Genomic DNA, 25,087 nt, shown 5'->3' with positions numbered 1-25,087 from the left:
TGTACAAAAAAAACAGGAATCACAAAGCAAAATTCAACTCTCTCGTATGCAAGAAATACATTTTTTAAAAAAGTGATTCTAAGACACTAAACGATAATAACAATAGAGGGATGAGCAAAGGTATACTAGGAAAAGACTGACCAAAAAAACAAAACAAGGGCAATATTAATAACAGATAAGGTAGAATTCAGGTCAAGAAAACATTAAACAAATCACTTTATAATATTAAGTAATACAATTTACAATAAACACATAACAATTATTAATATTTGTAATAGCAACTTCTATAAAACATAAATTCCAGAATATATAAGGAGAAATAGGAAAAATGCACTAACACTTTAAAATTTTACTTCAACTTTCACAGCAAGATAGATCAAGAACAAAAAATACTAAGTAACAGAAGGCCTAAACAATATAATCAATAAAGCCAATTTTGTAAATAAATAATATCAAACTCCATACCTTGATATTACTGGATTTATCTTCTTCTCAAGTGCCTATCAAATATTTGTGAAAACTGAGCCACAAAGAAAATTTCAATAAATTTAAAAAGTAGAAATAAGACCAACATTTCCTGAGCACTATAATAAAACCAAAAATTAATAACAAAATCAGAAAAGAAAACTGCCCTTCTACATAGAACATCTGTTAACTCTTGCTTAAAAACTCCTGGGCCCATTTCAAAAGTTGGAATAACTCAGCCACACGTCTGCCTCAACGTTGTCATGAGTTTGTTATGATCATAATGTATGTAAGCAAGCTTACTCAACATAGCATTGCTTATTAACCATCACCCTCCAACGTGTTCCCATCAATAGCCATTCTCTTCTGATTACTTCTATTTTCTCAGTAAAATAAGAACTAACTCAGGTCATCAATTGAGAGTGATGATAGAGAAGGAACTGTTTGAAACTTGAGGACAGAGGAACAGGAATGAAATAGTCATCCAGGAGAGCTGGGAGCGAGACCAAGCTAGACTGGCAGAAGTTCCAGATGTCATTAAGGGTCAACTTGACATGAGTAATTATAAACTTACAGCTGAGTAAGTACCAGATATCATTTAAAAAAAAAAAAACCAACTTGAGAACGGTAATTATGAAATTTAAAGCTAGGTACGTTTAGAACTATGGGTAGGGTTAGAAGTATGGATAAAAAAGGTAGGGTTAGAAATATGGACCAAAAAAGAGTGAGAGAGAGTGGAAAAACTGATAGTCTCAACAGACTAAAGGCTCTGGTAAGGTCAAAGAATTGTCAGAGTGTGGACATTAGAAACAGTAAGCTGGAGAGATCAGTGGTACTTGAAAAGTAAGATATTTCAAATGGATATTATGGACTCGTTGTACTGGAATAACAAGGTCTAGAACGTAACAATGGAGAGAGTGGCTCAAGGAGGATGGAAAACAAAATCTTTGGTAGATCAAGAAATTGACAGGCCAGGTAGGAGAAGTACTTAAGTGCATATTTACAATATAAAAATATTTGCCTTATGTATTCTGGACACAGTGACAGTAAGCCAGAAGCTAAATTCCCCAAGAAATAAAACACAGCCATCTGAGAGCAAAGGATGAGTGCAGGAAGGTGAAGTAATAGGTGACATGTTCTGATGATGTAAGAGTCAAAGCCAGGCAATTTAAAGGAGGAGGAATTGAGAATAGAGTAGAAATGGCAATAAGAAGTAAAAAGGATATGTAACCCACTTTTGACCCAGCCGTACTGAGAATATGTAAACAAAAACAGCCATCACTTGAAAGGACTGCAAGGGAAACAGTGGAGTATTTTGAAGGGGAGTCTTCCTCTAAGCATACAAGTACTCTCTTGCTAATGGTGGTCTGCAAATGAGTTTTCTCATTAAGACTGCACAAGGACTCTAAATAGTTGTATATATAGTTGTCCATACACAAAAGAGCCAAGAATTTGAGTTCATAATACTGCCCAGAGCCAGAAAAGAATTATTTTCTTGAATCTGAATAACCACCACAGGGCATATATTTGTAAACAAACTAAAAACAATAAAAAAGGTTACCACTGTTTTAAAAATGTTAGAAATAATTCAAAAAAATGAAGTACCAGAAAAACAAAAAGGAGTAAAGGTATAGTATAAAAACTCACATGTAGATTGCCCTAGTCACCTTCACCTTCACATAACAGATAATAATCTCTTATAGAAGCCAGCAGACTATCCTTGAGAAGCTGACTTTAAAGAAGTAATACATACATAAAGATATAGCAGTAAGATTAGAAATAGAATGCTAAAAAATGAAAAATCCTGAAACCATGCAATGCATAGTAAAGAGATTGGGATAGTTTCAGTGCTTCGTTCATAAATAAAATCCAAAGAAATAGCACCACCTACTGTAATTTCACATTTTTTTAAAAAAATTCACTAATCTTAGAAAATGAGACTATTATGTAATATTTCCCCTCATTTGGTTAAAAAGGTAAGCTTAAATATTAAAGGACAAAATCTAACATAATCAAAAAAGCTTATATTAAAAATTATTATCAGCTTATAATTTCAACCTCAAATAACTCATCATTTTGACTAAATTCATATGAAGATTTTATTAAAGAGAAAAACATTCCCAATCAATAAAGAAATTACAATTTTTAAGTAACTCACAGATATGGTATTCCTGTATGCTGCTTGTATAACCATATATTGCAGAATATCCAAATATTATGATCATGACAACATCTCTACTATCCAACTCCATAATATGTGCTGAATGTCCCTCCACAGCATACTGCTGACCATGTCCAAGAACAGTAGGAGTTTTTGTACTCCATGACTGACTATGTATGTTAAAAACCCATAATTCATCTGTGACATTGCCATCATTTGTTTCAATTCTGCCTCCATACATAAAGATGTTTTCCTGTAAATTAAAATACACATATTAATAGATAAAATAATGTTATATCTTAACACATATTAATTAAAAATAAAGGTTAAATTTACATAAAATTTTAGTAATTGCTCACAACATGCATAAGGCATTGTTCTCATTTGTAAAAAGTAATGAGAACACATGAATAATGACAACTAACACTTTTATATACAAAAAGGGGGGGAAACAGCAAAGCTTTCAAAAAGCTACTTTAAATATATTTTTTAACTATTACATTATGTAGTCAATTAAGTATACTTTTAATTATCATACAGGAAGAGAACACTAAACTACTGCTTTAAGAATGGAAAACGCAATAAGCTAATCAAGAACTTAGAATTTAAGGGTGAGGTAGTCCTATAACAAAGAATAATGTACTCCTCCCATATAACTGAAGAGTAACAAACTAAGTTGCTGATTAATATTACTCATAGTCTTTTCAATATTTGAATCATCTGAGTCCCTAGTAGTTACATTTGAATTTTACCATCTATTTGTACTGCTTTGTGCTATTCTCAATTATTTACTGTTTTCATCAAGTGCTCTTCACCAAAAAGGCATATCACATTTGTGCATCACGTAGAGTACACCTCTGTTACCATTTCTAATGGCTATAGACAGACACTACATGCCTTCAGTTCACCTTTGGTAAATCCTTGTAGAACTTTTAAATAATACAAATTATTTCAAATGCATATGATGGAAATAAATGGTACATAAATGATGTAAATTATCATTATTTCAACAAACTAGAAATAGAAAAAAATTTTTCCAACCTGACAAAAGATATTTAAGGAAACCCACAGCTAACATTATACCTAACGGTGAAAGACTAGATATATTTCCCTAAGGTCAGGAACAAGATAAGCATGCCTGCTTTTGCCACTTATATTCAACATTGTAGTGGATGTTCCAGCTAGAGCAAAAACTAAATAAAGACATCCAGATTGGAAAGAAGAAGTAAAATATTTCCATTTGCAGATGATGCAATCTTGTATATAGAAAGTCCTAAAAAAATTTTTAAAAAAAGCACTTAGAGCTAATAAATTAATCAGCAATATTACAGAATGTAATATCAATGTACAAAAAGTAAATTGTATTTCCATGCACTTGTAATGAACAACCCAAAAATAAAATTGGGAAAATAATTACATTGACAAAAGCATCCAAAAGAATAAAATACTTATAAATAAATTTAATAAAGGGAGTCCAAAACTTATACTCTGAAAATTACAAAACATTGTTTAAATAAATGTTTAAAAGATATAAATAAATGAAAAGACATCCCATGTTTATGGGTCTGAAGACTTAACATCGTTAAGATAATACTCTCCAAATTGATTAAGAGGATAATGCTCTCCAAATTGATCTACAGATTCAACACAATCCCTATCAAAATCTCAGCTGGCTTCTTTGTAGAAACTGACAAATTGATTCCAAAATTCATATGAAATTGCAAGGGATGCAGAACATCAGAACAATCTTGTAAAAGAACAAAACTGGAGTACTCACACTTCTCAAAAACTTACTGCAAAGCAAAAGTAATCAAGATAGGTTGGGCATGGTGGCTCATGACTGTAATCCCAGCACTTTGAAAGTCCAAGGCGAGTGGATCACTTGAGGTCAGGAGTTCAAAACCAGCCTGGCCAGCATGGTGAAACTCCATCTCTACTAAACCACAAAAAATTAGCTGGGCATGGTGGCAGGCGCCTGTAATCCCAGCTACTCAGCAGGCTGAGGCAGGACAATCGCTTGAACCCAGGAGGCAGAGGTTGCAGTGAGCCGAGATTATACCACTGCACTCCAGTCTCGGTGACAGAGCAAGACTCTGTCTCAAAAAAAAAAAAAAAAAGTAATCAAAACAGAGTGATACTGGGATAAATCAATGGAATAGAACTGAGAGTCCAGAAATAAACCCACACATCTATGGCCAATTGATTTTTGACAAGAGTACCAAGACCATTTAAAGACAAAAGAATAGGTCTTGTGAACAAATGCTGCTAGGAGAACTGGATAGTCACATGCAAAAAAAAAAATGAACTTGCACCCTTACTGCACACTATATACAAAACTTAACTCAAAATAGGTCAAAGAACTAAATGCAAGAATCAAAACTGTAAAACTCTTAAAAGAAAAAAAAATTGGGTTAAGTCTTTATGACCTGAGATTTGGCAATGAATTATTAAATATGACACCAAATCACAAGCAATAAAAAGAAAAAAAGTTAAATTGGACTTTATCAAAATAGAGTCCAATTTTTTGTGTTTAAAAAGATAACATCAAGAAAGTGAAAACAGCACACGAAATGGGTGAAAATATTTGCAAATTATTTACCTGATAATGGCTTGTATGTAGAACATATGAAGAATTCTTACAACTCAATAATAAAAGGACAACTTAATTTTAAAATGAGCAAAGGACTTGAATAGACATTTCTCCAAAGACAATATACAAATGGCCAAAAGCACACAAAAAGATGCTCAACATCATTAGTTAACAGGGAAATACAAATCAAAACCACAATGAGATAATACCTCACCCCACTAGGATGGCAATAATCAAAAAGGCAGATACTAATAAGTGTTGACAAGGATGTATAGAAATAGAAACCTTCATACATGGCTGGTGGGAATGCAAAATGATGTAGCAACTTTGGAAAACATTCTGTCAGTTCTTCAAAAAGTGAATTTGACCCAGTAAGTCCACCCCTATGTATATACCCAAAAGAAATGAAAACATATGTCCAGACAAAATCTTAAACAGCAATGCTGTTAGTAGCATTATTCATAATAGACAAAAGGTGGAGACAACTCAAATGTCCTCAACCGATGAATAAACAACACGTTATATATTCATACAATGTAATATTATTTAGCCATAAAAAGGAATGAAGAAGTACTGATACATTCTACAACATGGATAAACCTTGAAATTACGCTAAGTGAAATATGATAGTCATAAAATACATAGTATATGACTTCATTTATATGAAATGTCCAGCATGGACCAATATATAGAGAAAGTAAGTAGCTTTGTGACTGCTTAAGGCTAGGGAAGACGAGGAAGTGTGAGGTGATACCTAAAGGATACCAAGTTTCTTTGTGAAGTAATAAAAATATTCTAAAAGTGATTACACAACTCTGTAATCTTACATAAATCTGCAACAGATGGTTGCACAACTCTGAATACACTAAAAACCACTGAATTATACACTTTAAATGAGTGAAATGTATGGTATATCAATTATATCTCAGTAAGGCTGTTACAAAAAGGGAAATAAAGAAAAAATAAGACAAAAAAAGTATGTATATGTTTTCATACATAGAAATATTTTTATTTCACTTTTAAAACACACAAATGCATGGATAAACAGGTGGTAGTTTGTTCTTTATACTGCTCCCATGCTTTCCAATTTTTTTTAACAACAGCACAGAAAACATATAAATTCATATTTAGACGGCCTAGCCAAAGGCCACAAAATACATGAATTTTTGTTGATTCAAAATGAAAACCAATCAGGTGTCCTGTCATTTTAATCATGCTAAATTTATGAATCCCACAAATACATAAAAATAACTAATGTCAATACAATCCCTGTCAAAACCCCAACATTTTTGCAGAAATAGAAAACTCAACCCTAAAATTCATCTAGACTTTCAAGGGGCCCTGAATAGCCAAAACAATCTTGAGAAATAAAAACAAAGTAGGAAGTATCACACTTCTTAACTTCAAAACTTATTAAAAAGCTACAGTAATCTAAATAGTATGGTACTAGCATAAAGACAGACATACAGATCAATAGAATAAAATAGAGAGTCCAGAAAAAAAACCCTCATATACATGGTCAAAGGACTTTCAGCTAGGGTGCCAAGACCATTTAATGGGAAAAAGACAGTTTTTTTTTTAACAAGTGATGTTGGGGAAACTGGCTATCCACATGCAAAGGAATGAAAATGGACCCTTAAATCAGACACAATTAACTCAAAATGCAACAAAAACTTAAACCTAAGAACTAAAACTTTAAAACTCTGACGAGAAAATATAGAGGAAAAGCTTCATGACATTGGATCTAGCAATGATTTCTTGTATATGACACAAAAGCATAGGTAACAAAAGAAAAAATAAATTAAACTACATCAAAATTAAAATTCTGTGCATCAAAGGACACTCTCAACAAAGTGAAAAGACAGCCCATAAAGGGGGAAAATATCTGGAAATCATATTCTGATAAGGTGTTAATACCATAATGTATAAAGAGCTCCTCCAACTCAACAACCAAACAAAACAACCCAATAAAAAACTGGCAAAAGACCTAAATAGACATTTCTCCAAAAAGGATATACAAATAGCCAATAAGCACTTAAAAAGATATTTAGCATCAATAATCATTAGAGAAATGCAAATCAAAATCACAGTGAGATACTCATTAGGTCAATTATCAAAAAAACAAAAACAGAAAATAACAAGTGTTGACAAGGCTGTGGACAAACTGGAACCCTTGTGCACTGCTGGTGGAAATGTAAAATGGTGCAGCCATAGTGGAAAACACTACGGCAGTGCTAAAAAAAAAAAAAAATTAAACACAGAATTACCATATGATTTAGCGATTCCACTTCTGGGTATACACCAAAAAAAAAAATGCAAACAGAGACTCAGATAGTTGTACACACATGTTCATAGAAACATTATTCACAATGGCCAAAAGATGGAAGCTATCTAAGTGTCCATCAACAGATGGATGGATAAACAAAATGTGGTATATACATATAATGGAATATTTCTTCAGCTTTAAAAGGAAGGACATTCTGACACATGATACAACATGGATGATCCTTGAAGATAGTGTGCTAAGGGAAACAAATCAGTCATAAAAGGACAAATAATGTACAATCCCATTTACATGACGTACCTAGAGCAGTTAAATTCACAGAGACAGAAAAGTAGATTAGTGGTTTCAAGAGGATAAGGGAAGAGGGAAATGAGAAGTTATTGCTTCAGTTTTACAAGATGAAAAATGTTCTGAAGATAATGGTGGCCATGGTTACACAACAATGTCAATGTACTTAATGCCACTGAACTCTATACTTAAAAATAGTTAAAATGGTAAATTTTATGTTACATGTATTTCGCCATAATTTTTTTAAGTGATTGACTAGGCATAAAGTAATAGACAAAAACTCAATCTTCATTTCTTTACATGTCATGTGGGGGATTGTTCTAAAATCTATTTTACTAAAAGCATAAGAGTATGTGGTATCTCAAGTTATTATGATCCACATAATCTATTGTTCTCATTAAATATTTGAAATAAATCTGAGATATAGTATTTTTTAGCTTGTGGTAAACTATCAAAAACAAAATCTGATTAAAATTTAAAAAGCAGGAGGCATACCTGATATAAAGCAAGAGAGTGTCCATATCTCTGGAGAGGTCCCCTTGACAGAGTTCCTACATTCCATATACTGCTTTCTAAATTGTAACTAAAAGCAAGAAAAGAAAATAACTTCATAAGCTAAGATTCATTTTTGTGTTTTTAATTTTCACGTGCTTTTTATTCACTTGTGTCCAAGTATTCATTAAATTCAAAGAGATTTACAACTAATAAACTCATAATTTCATATGCCATATTAGAAATTTCTAATAAAGACTCATTCAAGATATACCTACACTAAATTAGGATTCAATCTCCTGAATGTATAATATACATTAACTTGATTAGGATATTACTGGAATTAATTGTCCAATTGCCTTTAATAATTTCAATCAATTGATTAAGCTAAACAATAGTGATTTGACTGTATTTTTTAATTTTTTTTTTAAAGCCAGGTTTCCTTCTTGGAAACAGATGAAAATTCTCTCCATTTGTTTTAGGTATTTATTTTTATTCCTTTTTTTTAGTTGGCCTGATACTTATAAGTTTTTTATTGATATTTAAGTTGTACATATATGGTATACACATGGTATTTTGATATATGTATAGAATATGTGTAATGATCAAATCAAGTTAATTAGAATATCTATTACCTCAAACATTTATCTCTTCTTTGTGTTGGGAGCATAACATTTCTTCTCTTCTAGCTATTTTGAAATATACAATAAATTATTAACTATAATTTCCCTACTTTCCTATCAAATACTAGAACTTATTCCTTCTATCTAATTGCTTTTTGGTACTTATTAACCAACTTCTCTTTGTCCCCTTCTCCCTGCTTCTCTTCTCATGCTGTGATAGCCACCATTCTACTCTCCACCTATATGAAATCAACTTTTATAGCTCTGACATTTGAGTGAAGACATGCAATATTTGTCTCTCTGTGCCTGGTTTATTTCACTTATAATGACTTCCTGTTCCATCCATGTTGCTGCAAATGACATGATTTCATTTTGGGGGGGCTAAATAATATTCCATTGTGTATATATACCACATTTTCTTTATCAATTTATCAGCTGATGGACACATGTTGAGTCCATATTATGGCTATTGTAAATAGTGCTGCAATAAACATGAGAGTGCAGATATCGCTTTGATATACTGATTTACTTTCTTTTGGCTACATATCTAGCAGTGGGTTTGCCGGATCATATAGTAATTCTATTTCAGTTTGAGGAACCGCCGCACTGTTTACCATAATGACTGTGCTACTTTACATACTCACACACTTATCTTAGCATTATATAAATTAACCAATAAGTATTTATTTCCTATGCACAAATATAGCTTGTTTACTGATAATTTTTTAAGATTGTATAAAATGAATTTGGCAGTAGAGAAGCTTCTATAAAAATAAGTCACTATTGGATTATGTAACATGAAAAGAAAATTCGTATTTTTTTCTACTGGTGTAATACATATGAAAACAGAAGTCCCAAATTATGAATCTCAAATGCTTATACTCTATGCTCAAATCTCCTCCATTTGCTAAAATATACAAAAGGAAGCATCCAGCCAAGAAATAGGAGCCTGTTTTAAGTTAAGAAGTTTGCTATCAATTGTTATCTTCCCCACTTCTCTTTCTTCCTCCAATGAATTAGGAAAGGAAAGGAAGTGCCCAAGTGCCCCTTCACAAGAAAGGTAAGGGTTACCAAATTTGTCTGCAGCACTGTTTAACTTATTTCCTACCTTGGAGTCGTAAGATAAATGTGTATGATATAAATGAGGAAATATAATCAGAACATAACTTCCACAGATTCACACCACTAGTCCACCAATCTACCAGTATCTGCAGCCAACACACTGCTTTCCAAGTTATCATAAATTAGGGCTGTACAAACTATTTCTGTAAAGGGCCAGACAGTAAATATTTTAGGCTTTGTGGGCCACAATGGTCTCACATATTCTTCATTTTTTTACAGCCCATTAAAAGTACAAAATCCAGGCCAGGCACAGTAGCTCACACCTGAAATCGCAGCACTTTGGGAAGCCGAGGTGGGAGGATCATTTGAGCACTGGAGTTAGAGACTAGCCAGGGCAATATAGGGAGACCCCGCCTCTACAAAAAAATTTAAAAATTAGCTAGGCATAGTGGTGCATGCCTGTAATCCCAGCTACTCAGGAGGCTGAGGTGGGAGGATCGCCTGAGCCCAGGAGGTCAAGGCTGCAGTGAGCCATGATCACGCCACTGCACTCCAGCCCCTGGGTGACAGAGCAAGACCCTGTCTCAAATAAAAGAAAAAAAGCAAAAACTAAAAATGCTAAGAAAAAATTCTTAGCTTCCAGGCCCTGAGCCCCTATTCTGCAGTTTGATGAGCCCAAGAATAACAAGTGATTCTTCTTCCTTGCGCACAAGATCTCTTTCCTACATCACCATGTTTTGTCTTACTAGATCTTTGCCATCAGCACACAAACATGGTGTTATAAACCATTAATAATAAAAGAAAAACCTCTTGACCACACTCTCCCTTAAGCTACTCCCCCATTTCTTTATTACCCCCATCCCCACCCCACTTTCCATTCTCTCTTAAACTAACTCTAGACACGCTTTTAACCCCTTCACTCCAGGAAAACTGCTTTTGTTATGGTCAATTTCCTTATGCTAAATCCATGACCAGTTTTCAGTCTTCATTTTCGTTGACCTGGATAATCGTCAGCATTTGACATTATTAATTACTCCTTAATCCTCATATAATGTCTTTCCTTGCCTTTGAAGATACTGTACTCCAGGTTTTCCTATCTCACCAGTCATTCTTTTTCAGTCTCCTTTGATGGCTTCCCCTGTTCCCCACAACCTTTTAGTGATATGGTGCCTCAGGCTCAGTTCCTGGTCCTTTTCTGTATCTAGAATGCATTCCCTTGATAATTTCATCTTAACTCAAATACCATTTCTAATCTTCCTCCTAATCCCCAGTATATCATCAATAAACCACCATGGTAACACTTTTAAAGTATGGATCAACACATGCTCAAAACCCTCCCATGACTCCCAAAAGATCTACAACATCCTACATGATCTGTCTCTCTCCTCTGTTATCACTCTAATTTAATGTATCCCTCTCATATACTCCATGCAAATTGCATGGGCCTGGTTGTTGCTCCTCAAACACCTCAAGGAGTTCCTATCTTAAGTCTTTGATCTGGCTCCTTTCTGTGCCTACAAATAACTGCAATCCTCTGATCTCCTTCAAGTTTTTGTTCAGTTCTCACCTTTGTTATGAAGCCTACCTTAACTATTACATTTATAATTGCAACTCCCTCTTCTTTGGCACTCCTGATTTACCTACCCCTACTATCTATCTATATCTATCCATCCATCCATCCCATCTATGTGTCTATATGTATATATGTTCATATCTATAATTTACTTTGGTAAGAATTTTTTTTTTTGTCATTGTCAGCCTTTCCTCACTAACTTTACAAAGACACGGGCATTTGTTATATCCAATGATATATCCCAAGCATCAAGCATGTAGTGTTTTCAAAAGTTTGCTATCCTCATGAATACATGTTAATTTTCATTAACGTTAATGTATATATATTCTGTAAAAGTCTTTCTAATTTAATAGACACTAATACAGAGCTTTTATATTTAGTGAATAATTTGTCTTAAAATGTAACATTTCCACCCCAATTAAATTCCACTATAGAAGATGATTAAATCAATTTATGACTTATCCTATCACTTCTGAAAGCTGTTATCCTTACCTACAATTGAACTACATTCAGAATGATGAAAAGTATTCTCTAACCTGTGAAAACAGCAACACAATTATTCTACTCTGATCCCTCATTTGTTTATATAAACACTGTAACCAAAATACCCAGATTTCAGACAAAAAAAAGTTGGCTTAAATAGTTTATCTGGTTGCAATGGAAAATATGCAAATTTAAACGAATATCAAATAATATTCATCATTTAATTCTCGATATGCTACTCATCTTGCAAAGAACACAAACTTAAAATTTACAAACTTCCTTGTTGACAATGTTGCTCTTTGTCTTCACAAACTCAACTTTGGAAATATCACAATTTAATTCAAAGTTCAACTCTACTTTCATTGACTTTTCATTTTCTTTAAACATAGTTAATTTCCTTTTAATTTTCACGTTTAAATATCATTATTTCTCCAGGTTTTTATCTTAACAATTCATTTTAATCCCACCAACTCTCTTTCAGTTCTTCCTTCTGTATTCTATTCTGCATATGTTAAAAAATTCTAATTTGTCACTTAAATACTTACATAAAACTCCCTCCTTCTCTCCAGAATTTATTCGATTTTCTAATTTAATTTCAGTCACATTCAATCATAGTTTTAAAGCAATCTCCTCTTACAGAATTTCTGAAATCTTCCTAATTATGAGGTTTAATATATTCAGTGCTTAGGGTTGGCAGATAAAATACAAGATACCCAGTTAAATTTGAATTCAGATAAACAACAAACAATTTTTTGTTAAAGAATGACCCATGCAAAATTTGTAAAAAAATATATATATACATACAGCAAAAGGGCCTTCTTATACTAAAAATGCACTTGTTTTTTATCTGAAATTCAAGTTTAACTGGGTATCCTGTATATTTATCTGCTAAATCTGGCAATTCTTTTGGGTATACACCGTTATGGTATACTGTCCAGGGCAAGTTCTGATTGTTTGATGCCCAAGCTGTACCAGTTATTACATAATATGAACGCTACCCCTGGAAACAACATTAAAAATCAAATGATTCTCCCTATTTCCTTTTTTATTCTGTTACTAAACAGTTCATAAAACACAATCATTAGCTGAAAAAGAAATCAGATAAAGCTGCCATCCATATGATTCCCCTTATCCAATCACGCAGGGAACAATCTCTATTGAGCCAACAGTAAATCAATCATGTCTCTCATAATACTAGAACTGTTCCCCCAATGAAAGCTTGTAAAGTACATACAAAGTAAAAGTTCAGGTACATTAAAATTTACAGAACCAACTGAAAGGATTTTTATATATGAGATTATACTTCATTAAAAAAAAGGTGGCATGATTCATTTTATCCATTATAGGCAAGGCCTGCTTGTATTTGAAGTTAGTATTTTCTTACTCAGAATTTATTAAAAGTATTCTAGAGAAGTAATAACATTTCTACATGAAGCAAACTTCTATGTGCAATGACAGCTATGGACATACTGAGTTCATATATTCACAAATCAGTCTCACTAGCAAATAGATACTACCACAAAAATAACCACTTTTACTCTCGGACAACAATGTAAAAAACAAAAAAAAGACATTTTGGATAAAAATCCAGCTTAAAAAACAGTGAGAATCTGAAAATAAATACTTACTTTAGGACCATTTGAAAAGAACTGTAGTTAAAAGTATATCCACCAATCACCCACATAAATTTCCCATATAAAACTGCTTTATGTGAAGCCCGACCTACAGAAGGACTGAAGGGTTTAACATTTGGCAGAATCCAGTAAGACTCAGTAGAGGGAACATTCAAAGAACAATCAGGACCTATTAAAAAAAAAAATCAAACAACACACTAGATTAAACAAAGCCCTCAGATTATAGAAATACAATATATGGATTAAGAGAATTTAAGAATTCAATGTTTATCGTATTAACAAATACACACATAAATTATCTGAAATATAATTTACAAGAATAATACAGCAAATGTAATGCTTAGAGGTGAAAAAAGTCATATACTCACAATTGGACTTGGATGTTCAAATAAATCTCACAATTTTAAAGAATTATTTAAATAATATAAAATGTCAGATTTACTTTAGTATGCTACAAGAGTATTAAAATAGAAAACAATGTACTCAAATATCAGTTCTGTCAGGCAAGTATGTTTACCTCTTGCATCATCAAGCCTCCATCTACAAAAATGGATATAATAATCTACCACCAAGGGTTATAATAAATATTTAGTTTTTTAAAATAGTGGCAGTAAAAGCATTTAAAAATTAAAGTTTAAAAATTATTATTAAACAAATATAAAAAAAGATTACATTTTTCTTAGCATTATTAAGAACAACCAAAGTTTGCTTCAGTAGAGTCCTCAAAAAGAAAAAAAAATTATGCATCATAAAATAAAAATTATTAAATTAGTGCAGAATAATTTCAAATACTATAAAGTTGAAAACACAGCCTTTTCCTATCCATACTCATGATGTTACTCATAAGTCTTGGTTTCCCCATCAGTGTTTCTCAAACATAATAGAAGGAATCCTCCTAAAGGGAATATATTTTCATCAAACTTTAGGGCTCACAAATTATTTTAATTTTAATGAAACTAAAAAATTCTCAAATACTAGACATAAACTCCTATGTTTAAATTTCTTTTATAAGCATAAAACAAACATACATTTATAAAGTATATATAAGTAAATTTATAAAACTAATATTTACTGAATATGATAAATAATATTGTTTTGCTTAAAATAATGGGTCCCAAGTTAAAAATGATACTAATTCTCATAATGCCTTTTTCACATAATTTTAGCACACCTACATTATTTTGACAACATAATTCTCCCACCATTTTTCTTCAACCTACTTTTTACAAATCTTTTAAATTCATATACTATGGCATATAATCATTTACCCTTCACTTGTCACAAAAGTATTAGTACACTTCAGTTGTATTGTTTTTAGCCTACAATAATTAAAGGGATGCTACTTAATCCCAACTTTAAATTGTCAACACAACTGCTGGCATTACAATACAGTGGCATTACTCAATTATGAGATCAGGCAGTTAATATTCAATTTGCTTATATCAAAAAGTTTTAAGATTGTCATTTAATAACAAAATTTTAAAACTCCCAAGCAGAGTCAGATTTAAGGAATATTGACCCATACAGTTTTCATTTCTTCATGTGTTCACTCACCCAGGTATTAATTGATTCAAGATTTTTTTCAATGCTTACATTGTATGGGTCTGTATTTTTGAGGTACAAACTAGGAAGTATCTCAGATTATCTCTTTGATAATGATAATATTTTAAATCAGCTATAGAAAACTATTATTTCTGAGTGAGAAAAGACTGTGAACTATTCCTTAGTAATCAGAGATATTAAAGGAACCTCTTTTTAAATTTAACTACAGTAACCTAGAAATTATTTAATAGTTTTATTAAAACACAGCCATGTTCATTCAGTTAAGTATTGTCTATGGCTGCTTCAGCAGAGCTGAGTGGTTGCAACAGAGCCATGTAACTTGCATAGAAAAAGTATTTACTACCTGGCCTTTTACAGAAAGTTTGCCAACCTCTAATTTAACTGAAAAGACATGAAATCATATAGAAATTATATATAAGGCATCTATTGGTATAAATGTTGTATCTATTTTCAGAAAAGGAAATATAGATTTATTTTAACATGTAAGTCAGTTATACCAAAGAAAATAGAGTGAAATGTTAATAGGTGAATCTGGGAAAAGGACATTCAGATTGTCTTTGTACCATTTTTATTCTTGTATAATAACTTTTCTAAAACTTTAAAATTATTTCTAAATAAAACATTAAAAACAGGCCACCACCCAAAGGCATAGAGTTGAAGGCAGCCAAGTAATATGTGGGTATTACTTGGAAAAGAGTTTGATAGAGAACACTGGCATGAAAAAGATCTTGAAAATTGGGTACATTTTTAAACCACCAATATATTTATCAAATCTGCATTAAAGCAAAATACTGCAGAACAAGTTTCCAGTGGACTGAATAATAAGCCCCCAAAGGTATCCAGGTCTTAATCACCTGAAGCTTTGGATTTTACCTTATATGGCAAAAGGAACGTTACAGATGTATTAAATTAAGGATTTTGAAATTTGGGAGAGATTATCGTGAATTATCTAAATTGGCTCTAAATATAATTACAAGTGTCCTTATAAGAGAGGGAGATTTCACTGCAGAAGGAAGCAATGTGACTATCAAAGCAAGATGCTGCAGTCCCGGATTTGAAGATAGAGGAAGAGGCAAGGAGGCAAAGAATGCAGGGAATGCAGTTCCAGGAGCTGGAAAAAAAATCAAAGAAACAGATGATCTCCTTTACCTTCCAAAGGAGGTGCAACCCTGCTAAGACCTTTATTTTGGCCCAGTGAAACTGATTTCCGATTTCTGACCTCCAGAATGGTAAGAGATTAACAAAGGTATTTTGTTTTAAGATACCAAATTTGTGACAATTTGTTACAGCATCTGTAAAATACCAACACTAATAGTTAAATTTATTTAATTTAACAAAATATTGTTATTAATACATAAAATAAACTTCTAATGATTTTAATTCTGTAATAGAAAACACTTCATTTTCCACAAAAAAAAGAAAATAATCAAAATTCTTCCTCTCTTTGTTACTAGTACATCTTATGTAACTCGTGGAAACTACTAGAAGAAATGGTCTATAGCCCAATCTATGTGTTGTCTTTATTTTACTCTAAATTAATCCATTTATAAATAGAATGACAAGATTTATAAATATAATTAAAAGATTTAAGAAAAAAATTAGATGTCTTAATTTGAAGCCTTCTGTATTCTATAACCAAAATGACTTAAAATGTAAATTAATAAACTGAATATTAATTTAAAACACAAACAACCACACAAAGACTTCTCACCCATTAAATAGCTAATACTAATATCTACACTTAAGGCCATCTAAGCAAGACTCCACTTTTTTAAATTTTTTTTCTGATACTGAACAATTATACACATTTATGGTCTACATGTGATATTTTGATACATGTATACAATGTGTAACAACCAAAACAAGGTAATTAGGATATCTGTTGCCTCAAACACACTTGTGTTGTAAACACTCCAAATATTCTAGCTATGAAATATATAATCAATTATTAACTATAGTCACCCTACTATGTTACTGAACTAGAACGTATTCCCTCTGTCTGACTATATTTTTGTATCTATTATCCAACCTCTCGTCATCCCTCTCTCCCCAAAACCTTTCCCAGCCTCTGGTAACCATCATTCCACTCTACCTCCATGACATCAACTTTTTTAGCCCCCACATATGAATAAGAACATACTATATGTGCAAGACTCCTTTTTTATAAAAATATATCCATAAAAATTGTTCTACCACTTCATACTTTAGTATCTCATGCAACATATCCCCACAACTCTCTCTGCATTACTTTTCTCAATCAATATGGCAACTTCTCAAGGTAGTGTATCTCAGCTGTTTTTTAAAGGGTGTAATAAACAAATTCACCTTATAGTGCAATTTCAAAAAGAATCTTCTCCTCAGGTTACGTACTGTTTTAAAAAACCAAAGAGTATAAGTGAATTTCTAACACTGTAACTTTAAGCATTAGTGTCATGCTGCTGAGAGATTTTTTAAGGGAAAAAGCTACTACATAATCATACAGAGTAGAATTGTGCTCTGATATATCCCAAATGTATATGTCCAGTCCCACAATCTCTCATGAATTCAAACTACTACTTGACATTTCCACTTGGATATCTACAGAGGGTCATCTCAAACTTCACATGTATAAAACTAAAACCTTATCATTTCCTCCCAAATTGATTCCTTCAGCAGTGTTTGCCAGCTGAGTAAACGGCACTTCCATTCATCCAGTTGCTCAGGGCAAAAACTTTGGTGCCATTCTTAAGTTGCCTCTTTCTCCAACACCCCATACAACCAACCCACAAACAGACTGAATATTAATTAGGTATGCAGGGATTACAGTCTTTCCACATGTTAAAGTATACAAGTTTCAATGATTGTTGGTAAGTAGATGTACCTCAGCATCCCACGTATCAGTCTTGCTGTCCCTGTTCCCCTGACTCCTCACTTGAGATAATTCAAACCTCCCTACAATAGATAACTAGAGGGGTAACGCCTGGCACAACATGGCACATCAAGATTTTACTCTAGTCCAATGGCCACAATCCATTTGGATTGGTGTCTGGTCTGTATCTTACTAATTATAAGAATTTTTAAATTCTAGCACCCCACGATACCCCAACCACTGATCCCTTTCTCTACAACTACCATTTCAGTCCAAGCCACCACCCACTCTCACCTGGACTACTGCAATAGTCTACAAACTGGTCTTCTTATTTCCATACTTATCCCTTTCCTATAACATTCAACTATCCAGAATGCAACCAGAATGATTAAAAACATAATTCTACTCACTCCTATCATTCCCCTACTAACAATCCTTCAGTGACTTCCCATCATATTAAAATACAATGAAAAGTACTTAACATAGCCAACAATTACTAATGATTAGCCTCAGTATACACTTACGGAATCAATCAATCAATGGATGGATGAATGAAAAGCACCTTAAGCTGTAAAGGAGTAACAGCATGAGCTATGCAGTCAAATCTAGCTTTCCTACTTACTAGCTGTGAAACCTTGGACAAACTTACTTAATTTCTCTAAGCTTCAGTTTAATTGTGGAGCTTCCACCTAAAATATATGATTTTTCTAAAGATAAAATGAGATTCTAAGTAAAATGCTTAATATTTAATACTATAATAAATGCTTCATAATAGTAACCTTGTTATTATTAAGACAACCTTCTCGTTGTATACACAAAAAAATTAAATATAATTAAGTCCCCATATATCAATAGTAACCTTGATTGTAAACAAATTAAACCTTCCACTTAAAAAACACAGACTGGCTGAATGGATTTTTAAAAAAGAAAAAACAAGAAAAACATGATCCAACTGCAGGAAACTCATACTACCTGTAAAGACATATAGAGGCTGAAAATAAAGGGATAGAAAAAAAAATCCATTAAAACGGAAACTAGAAAAGAGCAAGAGTAACTCTACTTAGATAAAACATATGTTAAGTCAAAAACAATAAAGAGAGACAAAGAAGGTCATTTTATAATGATAGAGGGATCAATTCAGCAAAAGGATATAACAATTCTAAACAAATACGTAGCCATCACTGGAGCATCTAGACATATAAAGCAAATATTACCACATTTAAAGGAAGAAATTAATAAATTTAAAGGGAGAAATTTAAAGGGAGAAATTGGCCCTGGGCCAATCTTTGGGCCTTAGGGGTGACAGCGGCAGTCTAAGAGTGCCTGACTTGGGCTCCCTGGCACCGTTTCTTGGCACTAGTGTTATTTGATCCAATAAAATAACAGTTGGGGACTTCAACACCCTACTCTCAGCATTAGACAGATCATCTAGACAGAAAAAGAAATATTGGATTTAAACTGCACATTAGACCAAATGGACCTAGCAGACATTTACAGAACATTTCAATCAACAGCTACAAAATACACATCTTCTCATCAGCACATAAAATGTTCTCCAGGATAGACTATATGTTAGGACACAAAAGAAAACTCAAGGAAAACAAAAAAAGGCAGGGGTTGCAATTCTAGTCTCTGATAAAACAGACTTTAAACCAACAAAGATCAAAAGAGACGAAGAAGCTACCTTTCTTCTTTGAAGAATGGTACCCTTACCATTACATAATGGTAAAGGGATCAATTCAACAAGAAGAGCTAACTATCCTAAATTTATATGTACCCAATACAGGAACACCCAGATTCCTTAAAGCAAGTCCTTAGAGACTTACAAAGAGACTTAGACTCCCACACAATAATAATGGGAGACTTTAACACCCCATTGTCAACATCAGACAGCTCAACGAGACAGAAGGTTCACAAGGATATCCAGGAATTGAACTCAGCTCTGCACCAAGTGGACCTAATAGACATCTACAGAACTCTCCACCCCAAATCGACAGAATATACATTCTTCTCAGCACCACGTCGCACTTATTCCAAAATTGACCACATAGTTGGAAGTAAAGCACTCCTCAGCAAATGTGAAAGAACAGAAATTATAACAAACTGTCTCTCAGACCACAGTGCAATCAAACTAGAACTCAGGATTAAGAAACTCACTCAAAACCGCTCAACTACATGGAAACTGAACAACCTCCTCCTGAATGACTACTGGGTACTTAATGAAATGAAGGCAGAAATAAAGATGTTCTTTGAAACCAATGAGAACAAAGACACAACATACCAGAATCTCTGGGACACATTTAAAGCATTGGGTAGAGGGAAATTTATAGCACTAAATGCCCACAAGAGAAAGGAAAGATCTAAAGTTGACACCCTAACATCACAATTAAAAGAACTAGAGAAGAAAAAGCAAACACATTCAAAAGCTAGCAGAAGGCAAGAAATAACTAAGATCAGAGCAGAACTGAAGGAGATAGAGACACAAAAAACCCTCCAAAAAATAAATGAATCCAGGAGCTGGATTTTTGAAAAAATCAACAAAATTGATAGACCACTAGCAAGTCTAATGAAGAAGAAAAGAGAGAAGAATCAAACAGACACAATAAAAAATGATAAAGGGGATATCACCACCGATCCCAAAGAAATACAAACTACCATCAGAGAATACTATAAACATCTCTACACAAATAAACTAGAAAATCTAGAAGAAATGGATAAATTCCTGGACACATACACCCTCCCAAGACTAAACCAGAAAGAAGTTGAATCTCTGAATAGACCAGGCTCTGAAATTGAGGCAATAATTAATAGCTTACCAACCAAAAAGTGTCCAGGACCAGACGGATTCACAGCCGAATTCTACCAGAGGTATAAGGAGGAGCTGGTACCATTCCTTCTGAAACTATTCCAACCAATAGAAAAAGAAGGAATCCTCCCTAACTCATTTTATGAGGCCAACATCATCCTGATACCAAAGCCTGGCAGAGACACAACAAAAAAAGAGAATTTTAGACCAATATCCTTGATGAATATCGATGCAAAAATCCTCAATAAAATACTGGCAAACCAAATCCAGCAACACATCAAAAAGCTTATCCACCATGATCAAGTGGGCTTCATCCCTGGGATGCAAAGCTGGTTCAACACACACAAATCAATAAACGTAATCCAGCATATAAACAGAACCAAAGACAAAAACCACATGATTATCTCAATAGATGCAGAAAAGGCCTTTGACAAAATTCAACAGCCCTTCATGATAAAAACTCTCAATAAATTAGGTATTTATGGGACGTATCTCAAAATAATAAGAGGCATTTATGACAGACCCACAGCCAATATCATACTGAATGGGCAAAAACTGGAAGCATTCCCTTTGAAAACTGGCACAAGACAGGGATGCCCTCTCTCACCACTCCTATTCAACATAGTGTTGGAAGTTCTGGCCAGGGCAGTCAGGCAGGAGAAAGAAATAGAGGGTATTCAATTAGGAAAAGAGGAAGTCAAATTGTCCCTGTTTGCAGATCACATGACTGTATATTTAGAAAACCCCATCATCTCAGCCAAAATCTCCTTAAGCTGACAAGCAACTTTAGCAAAGTCTCAGGATACAAAATCATGTGTGAAAGTCACAAGCATTCTTCTACACCAATAACATTCAAACAGAGAGCCAAATCATGAGTGAACTCCCATTCCAATTGCTTCAAAGGGAATAAAATACCTAAGAATGCAACTTACAAGGGATGTGAAGGACCTCTTCAAGGAGAACTACAAACCACTGCTCAATGAAAAAAAAGAGGATACAAACAAACGGAAGAACATTCCATGCTTATGGACAGGGAGAATCAATATCATGAACATGGCCATACTGCCCAAGGTAATTTATAGATTCAATGCCATCCCCATCAAGCTACCAATGACTTTCTTTACAGAATTGGAAAAAAACACTTTAAAGTTCATATGGAACCAAAGAAGAGCCCACATTGCCAAGACAATCCTAAGCCAAAAGAACAAAGCTGGAGGCATCACGCTATGTGACTTCAAACTATACTACAAGGCTACAGTTACCAAAACAGCATGGTACAGGTACCAAAACAGAGACATAGACCAGTGGAACAGAGCGGAGCCCTCAGAAATAATACCACACATCTACAACCATCTGATCTTTGACAAACCTGACAAAAACAAGAAATGGGGAAAGCATTCCCTATTTAATAAATGGTGCTGGTAAAACTGGCTAGCCATATGTAGAAAGCTGAAACTGGATCCCTTCCTTACACCTTATACAAAAAGTAATTCAAGATGAATTAAAGACTTAAATGTTGGACCTAAAACTATAAAAACCCTAGAAGAAAACCTACGCAATACCATTCAGGACATAGGCACGGGCAAGGACTTCATGTCTAAAACACCAAACCAATGGCAACAAAAGCCAAAATTGACAAATGGGATCTAATTAAACTAAAGAACTTCTGCACAGCAAAAGAAACTACCATCAAAGTGAACACGCAACCTACAGAATGGGAGAAAGTTTTTGCAATCTACTCATCTGGCAAAGGGCTCATATCCAGAATCTACAAAGAACTCAAACAAATTTACAAGAATAAAACAACCCCATCAAAAAGTGGGTGAAGGATATGAACAGACACTTCTCAAAAGAAGACATTTAGGCAGCCAACAGACACATGAAAAAATGCTCATCATCACTAGCCATCACAGAAATGCAAATCAAAACCACAATGAGATACCATCTCACACCAGTTAGAATGGTGATCATTAAAAAGTCAGGAAACAACAGGTGCTGGAGAGGATGTGGAGAAATAGGAATACTTTTACACTGTTGGTGGGACTGTAAACTAGTTCAACCATTGTGGAAGACAGTGTGGCAATTCCTCAAGGATCTAGAACTAGAAATACCATTTGACCCAGCAATCCCATTACTGGGTATATACCCAAAGGATTATAAATCATGCTGCTATAAAGACACATGCACACGTATGTTTATTGCGGCACTATTCACAGTAGCAAAGACTTGGCACCAACCCAAATGTCCATCAATGATAGACTGGATTAAGAAAATGTGGCACATATACACCATGGCATACTATGCAGTAATAAAAAAGGATGAGTTCATGTCCTTTGTAGGGACATGGATGAAGCTGAAACCATCATTCTCAGCAAACTATCACAAGGACAGAAAACCAAACACTGCATTTTCTCACTCATAGGTGGGAATTGAACAATGAGAACACTTGGACACAGGAAGGGGAACATCACACACCGGGGCCTGTCGTGGGGTGGGTGGAGCAGGGAGGGATAGCATTAGGAGATATACCTAATGTAAATGACGAGTTAATAGGTGCAGCACACCAACGTGGCACATGTATACATATGTAACAAACCTACACATTGTACACATGTGTCCTAGAACTTAAAGTATAATAATAAAAGAACTTCAAAAAATTTTTTAAAATCAAAATCATGCCTTGTGAAACCACAGTGAAATAAAACTAGAAATCAATGAAAAGAGGAACTTTGGAAACTGTACAAATACATGCAAATTTAAAAACATGTTCCTAAATGATCAAAGGATTAAAGAATAAATTAAAGAGAAAATAAAAAAATTTTTTGAAACAAATGAAAATCAAAACATAACATATTAAAAGCTATTGGATACAGCAAAAGCAATGTTAAGAAGGAAGTTTACAGCAATAAGTACCCACATCAAAAAAGCAGAAAGGTTTAAAATGAACTAAAGATGCACCTCAAAGAATTAGAAAAGTAAGAATAAACCAAACTCAAAATTACTAGAAGAAGGTAAATAATAAAAGCAGAACTAAATGAAATAGAGGCGGAAAAAAAAAATACAAAGGATCAACATGAACAGATGTGGTCTACCAATAAACCATTTGCTAGATTAAGCAACAACAACAACAAAAAATGAGAAAATCCAAATCAACAAAATCAGAAATGAAAAAGGACACGTTACAACTGATACCACAGAAATACAAAAGATTATCAAAGATTATTATAAATAACTATACACTAACAAACTGGAACATATTGAGAAAATCCACAAATTCCTAGACACATACATCCTACCAAGATTTAATCAAGAAAAAATATTTAGACAACCTAAACAGACCATTAACAACTGAAAAGATCAAAGTAGTAATAAAAAGTCTCCCAACAAAGGAAAGTCCAGGACAGGACGGCTTCACGGCCAAAGTCTACCAAACTTTCAAAGAAGAATTAATGCCAATTCTCCTCAAGCTAGTCCAAAAAAAAAAAAAAAAAAGGAAAAGGAGACAATTCTCCCTAATTCATTTTACAAGGCCAGGATTAACCTAACACCAAACCCAAATATTAAAGTAACAAAAAAAGGAAAACTACAGGCCAACATCCCTGATGAACACAGATGCAAAGATACTCAAAAAATACCAAATCCAGTGGCATATTAAAAAAAATAATAAACCATGATCAAGTGAGATTTATCCCAGGGATGCAAGGATGGCTCAACATAGGCAAATCAATAAATGTGATTTATCATAACAGCAACATGAAGAACAAAAACCATATTATCATCTCAAGAGATGCAGAAAAAACATTTGATAAAGTTCAACATCCCTTCACGATAAAAACTCTCAACAAACTAAGGATGAAAGGAATATACCAAGATATAAAAAAGGCCATATATGACAAACCCACAGTTAATATCATACTGTTACAGGAGTTAAAAAGAAATTATTTAGGCAGTTAGTAAGGGTAAAAGAGTTCTCAGTGGAATTTCCTTTTAATAAAAAGCAGCTCCAAAATCATTTGTTTTCTAACAAAAAGCAACCTGAAAAAGCAAGCTGCAAGCATAGATAAGCAAGCTGGAATGCTGGAAGCTGTGCCAATAGAAAAGGGATACCTAGAAGCCAGGTATATTCAACATGGAGATTTTCTCTTCCCTTTTGTCGCCATGTGTGCAGGCGTCTACACTGGCCAGGAAAAGACCCCACCTGCGTAATAAAAGATT

At 33.5% G+C, this 25,087-nt stretch overlaps 1 protein-coding gene across 3 annotated transcripts in view; it reads right to left on the bottom strand.

Moving 5' to 3' along the window:
• ATRNL1 (attractin like 1) overlaps positions 1–25,087 on the bottom strand; it is an 839,395-nt gene that overhangs the window by 757,966 nt on the left and 56,342 nt on the right. For all 3 annotated transcript variants that reach the window (XM_054503866.2, XM_063670302.1, XM_063670303.1), the window contains exons 6-8: positions 13,650–13,824; positions 8,284–8,371; positions 2,624–2,879 (exon numbers count right to left, since the gene is read on the bottom strand). In XM_054503866.2, coding sequence (XP_054359841.1) covers positions 2,624–2,879; positions 8,284–8,371; positions 13,650–13,824 — 519 coding nt within the window. The remainder of the gene's footprint in view (positions 1–2,623; positions 2,880–8,283; positions 8,372–13,649; positions 13,825–25,087) is intronic.

The sequence above is a fragment of the Pongo pygmaeus genome, chromosome 8, assembly GCF_028885625.2.
Source record: "Pongo pygmaeus isolate AG05252 chromosome 8, NHGRI_mPonPyg2-v2.0_pri, whole genome shotgun sequence".
Lineage (NCBI taxonomy): Eukaryota > Metazoa > Chordata > Mammalia > Primates > Hominidae > Pongo > Pongo pygmaeus.
This window is presented reverse-complemented; position numbering and strand designations above follow the sequence as displayed.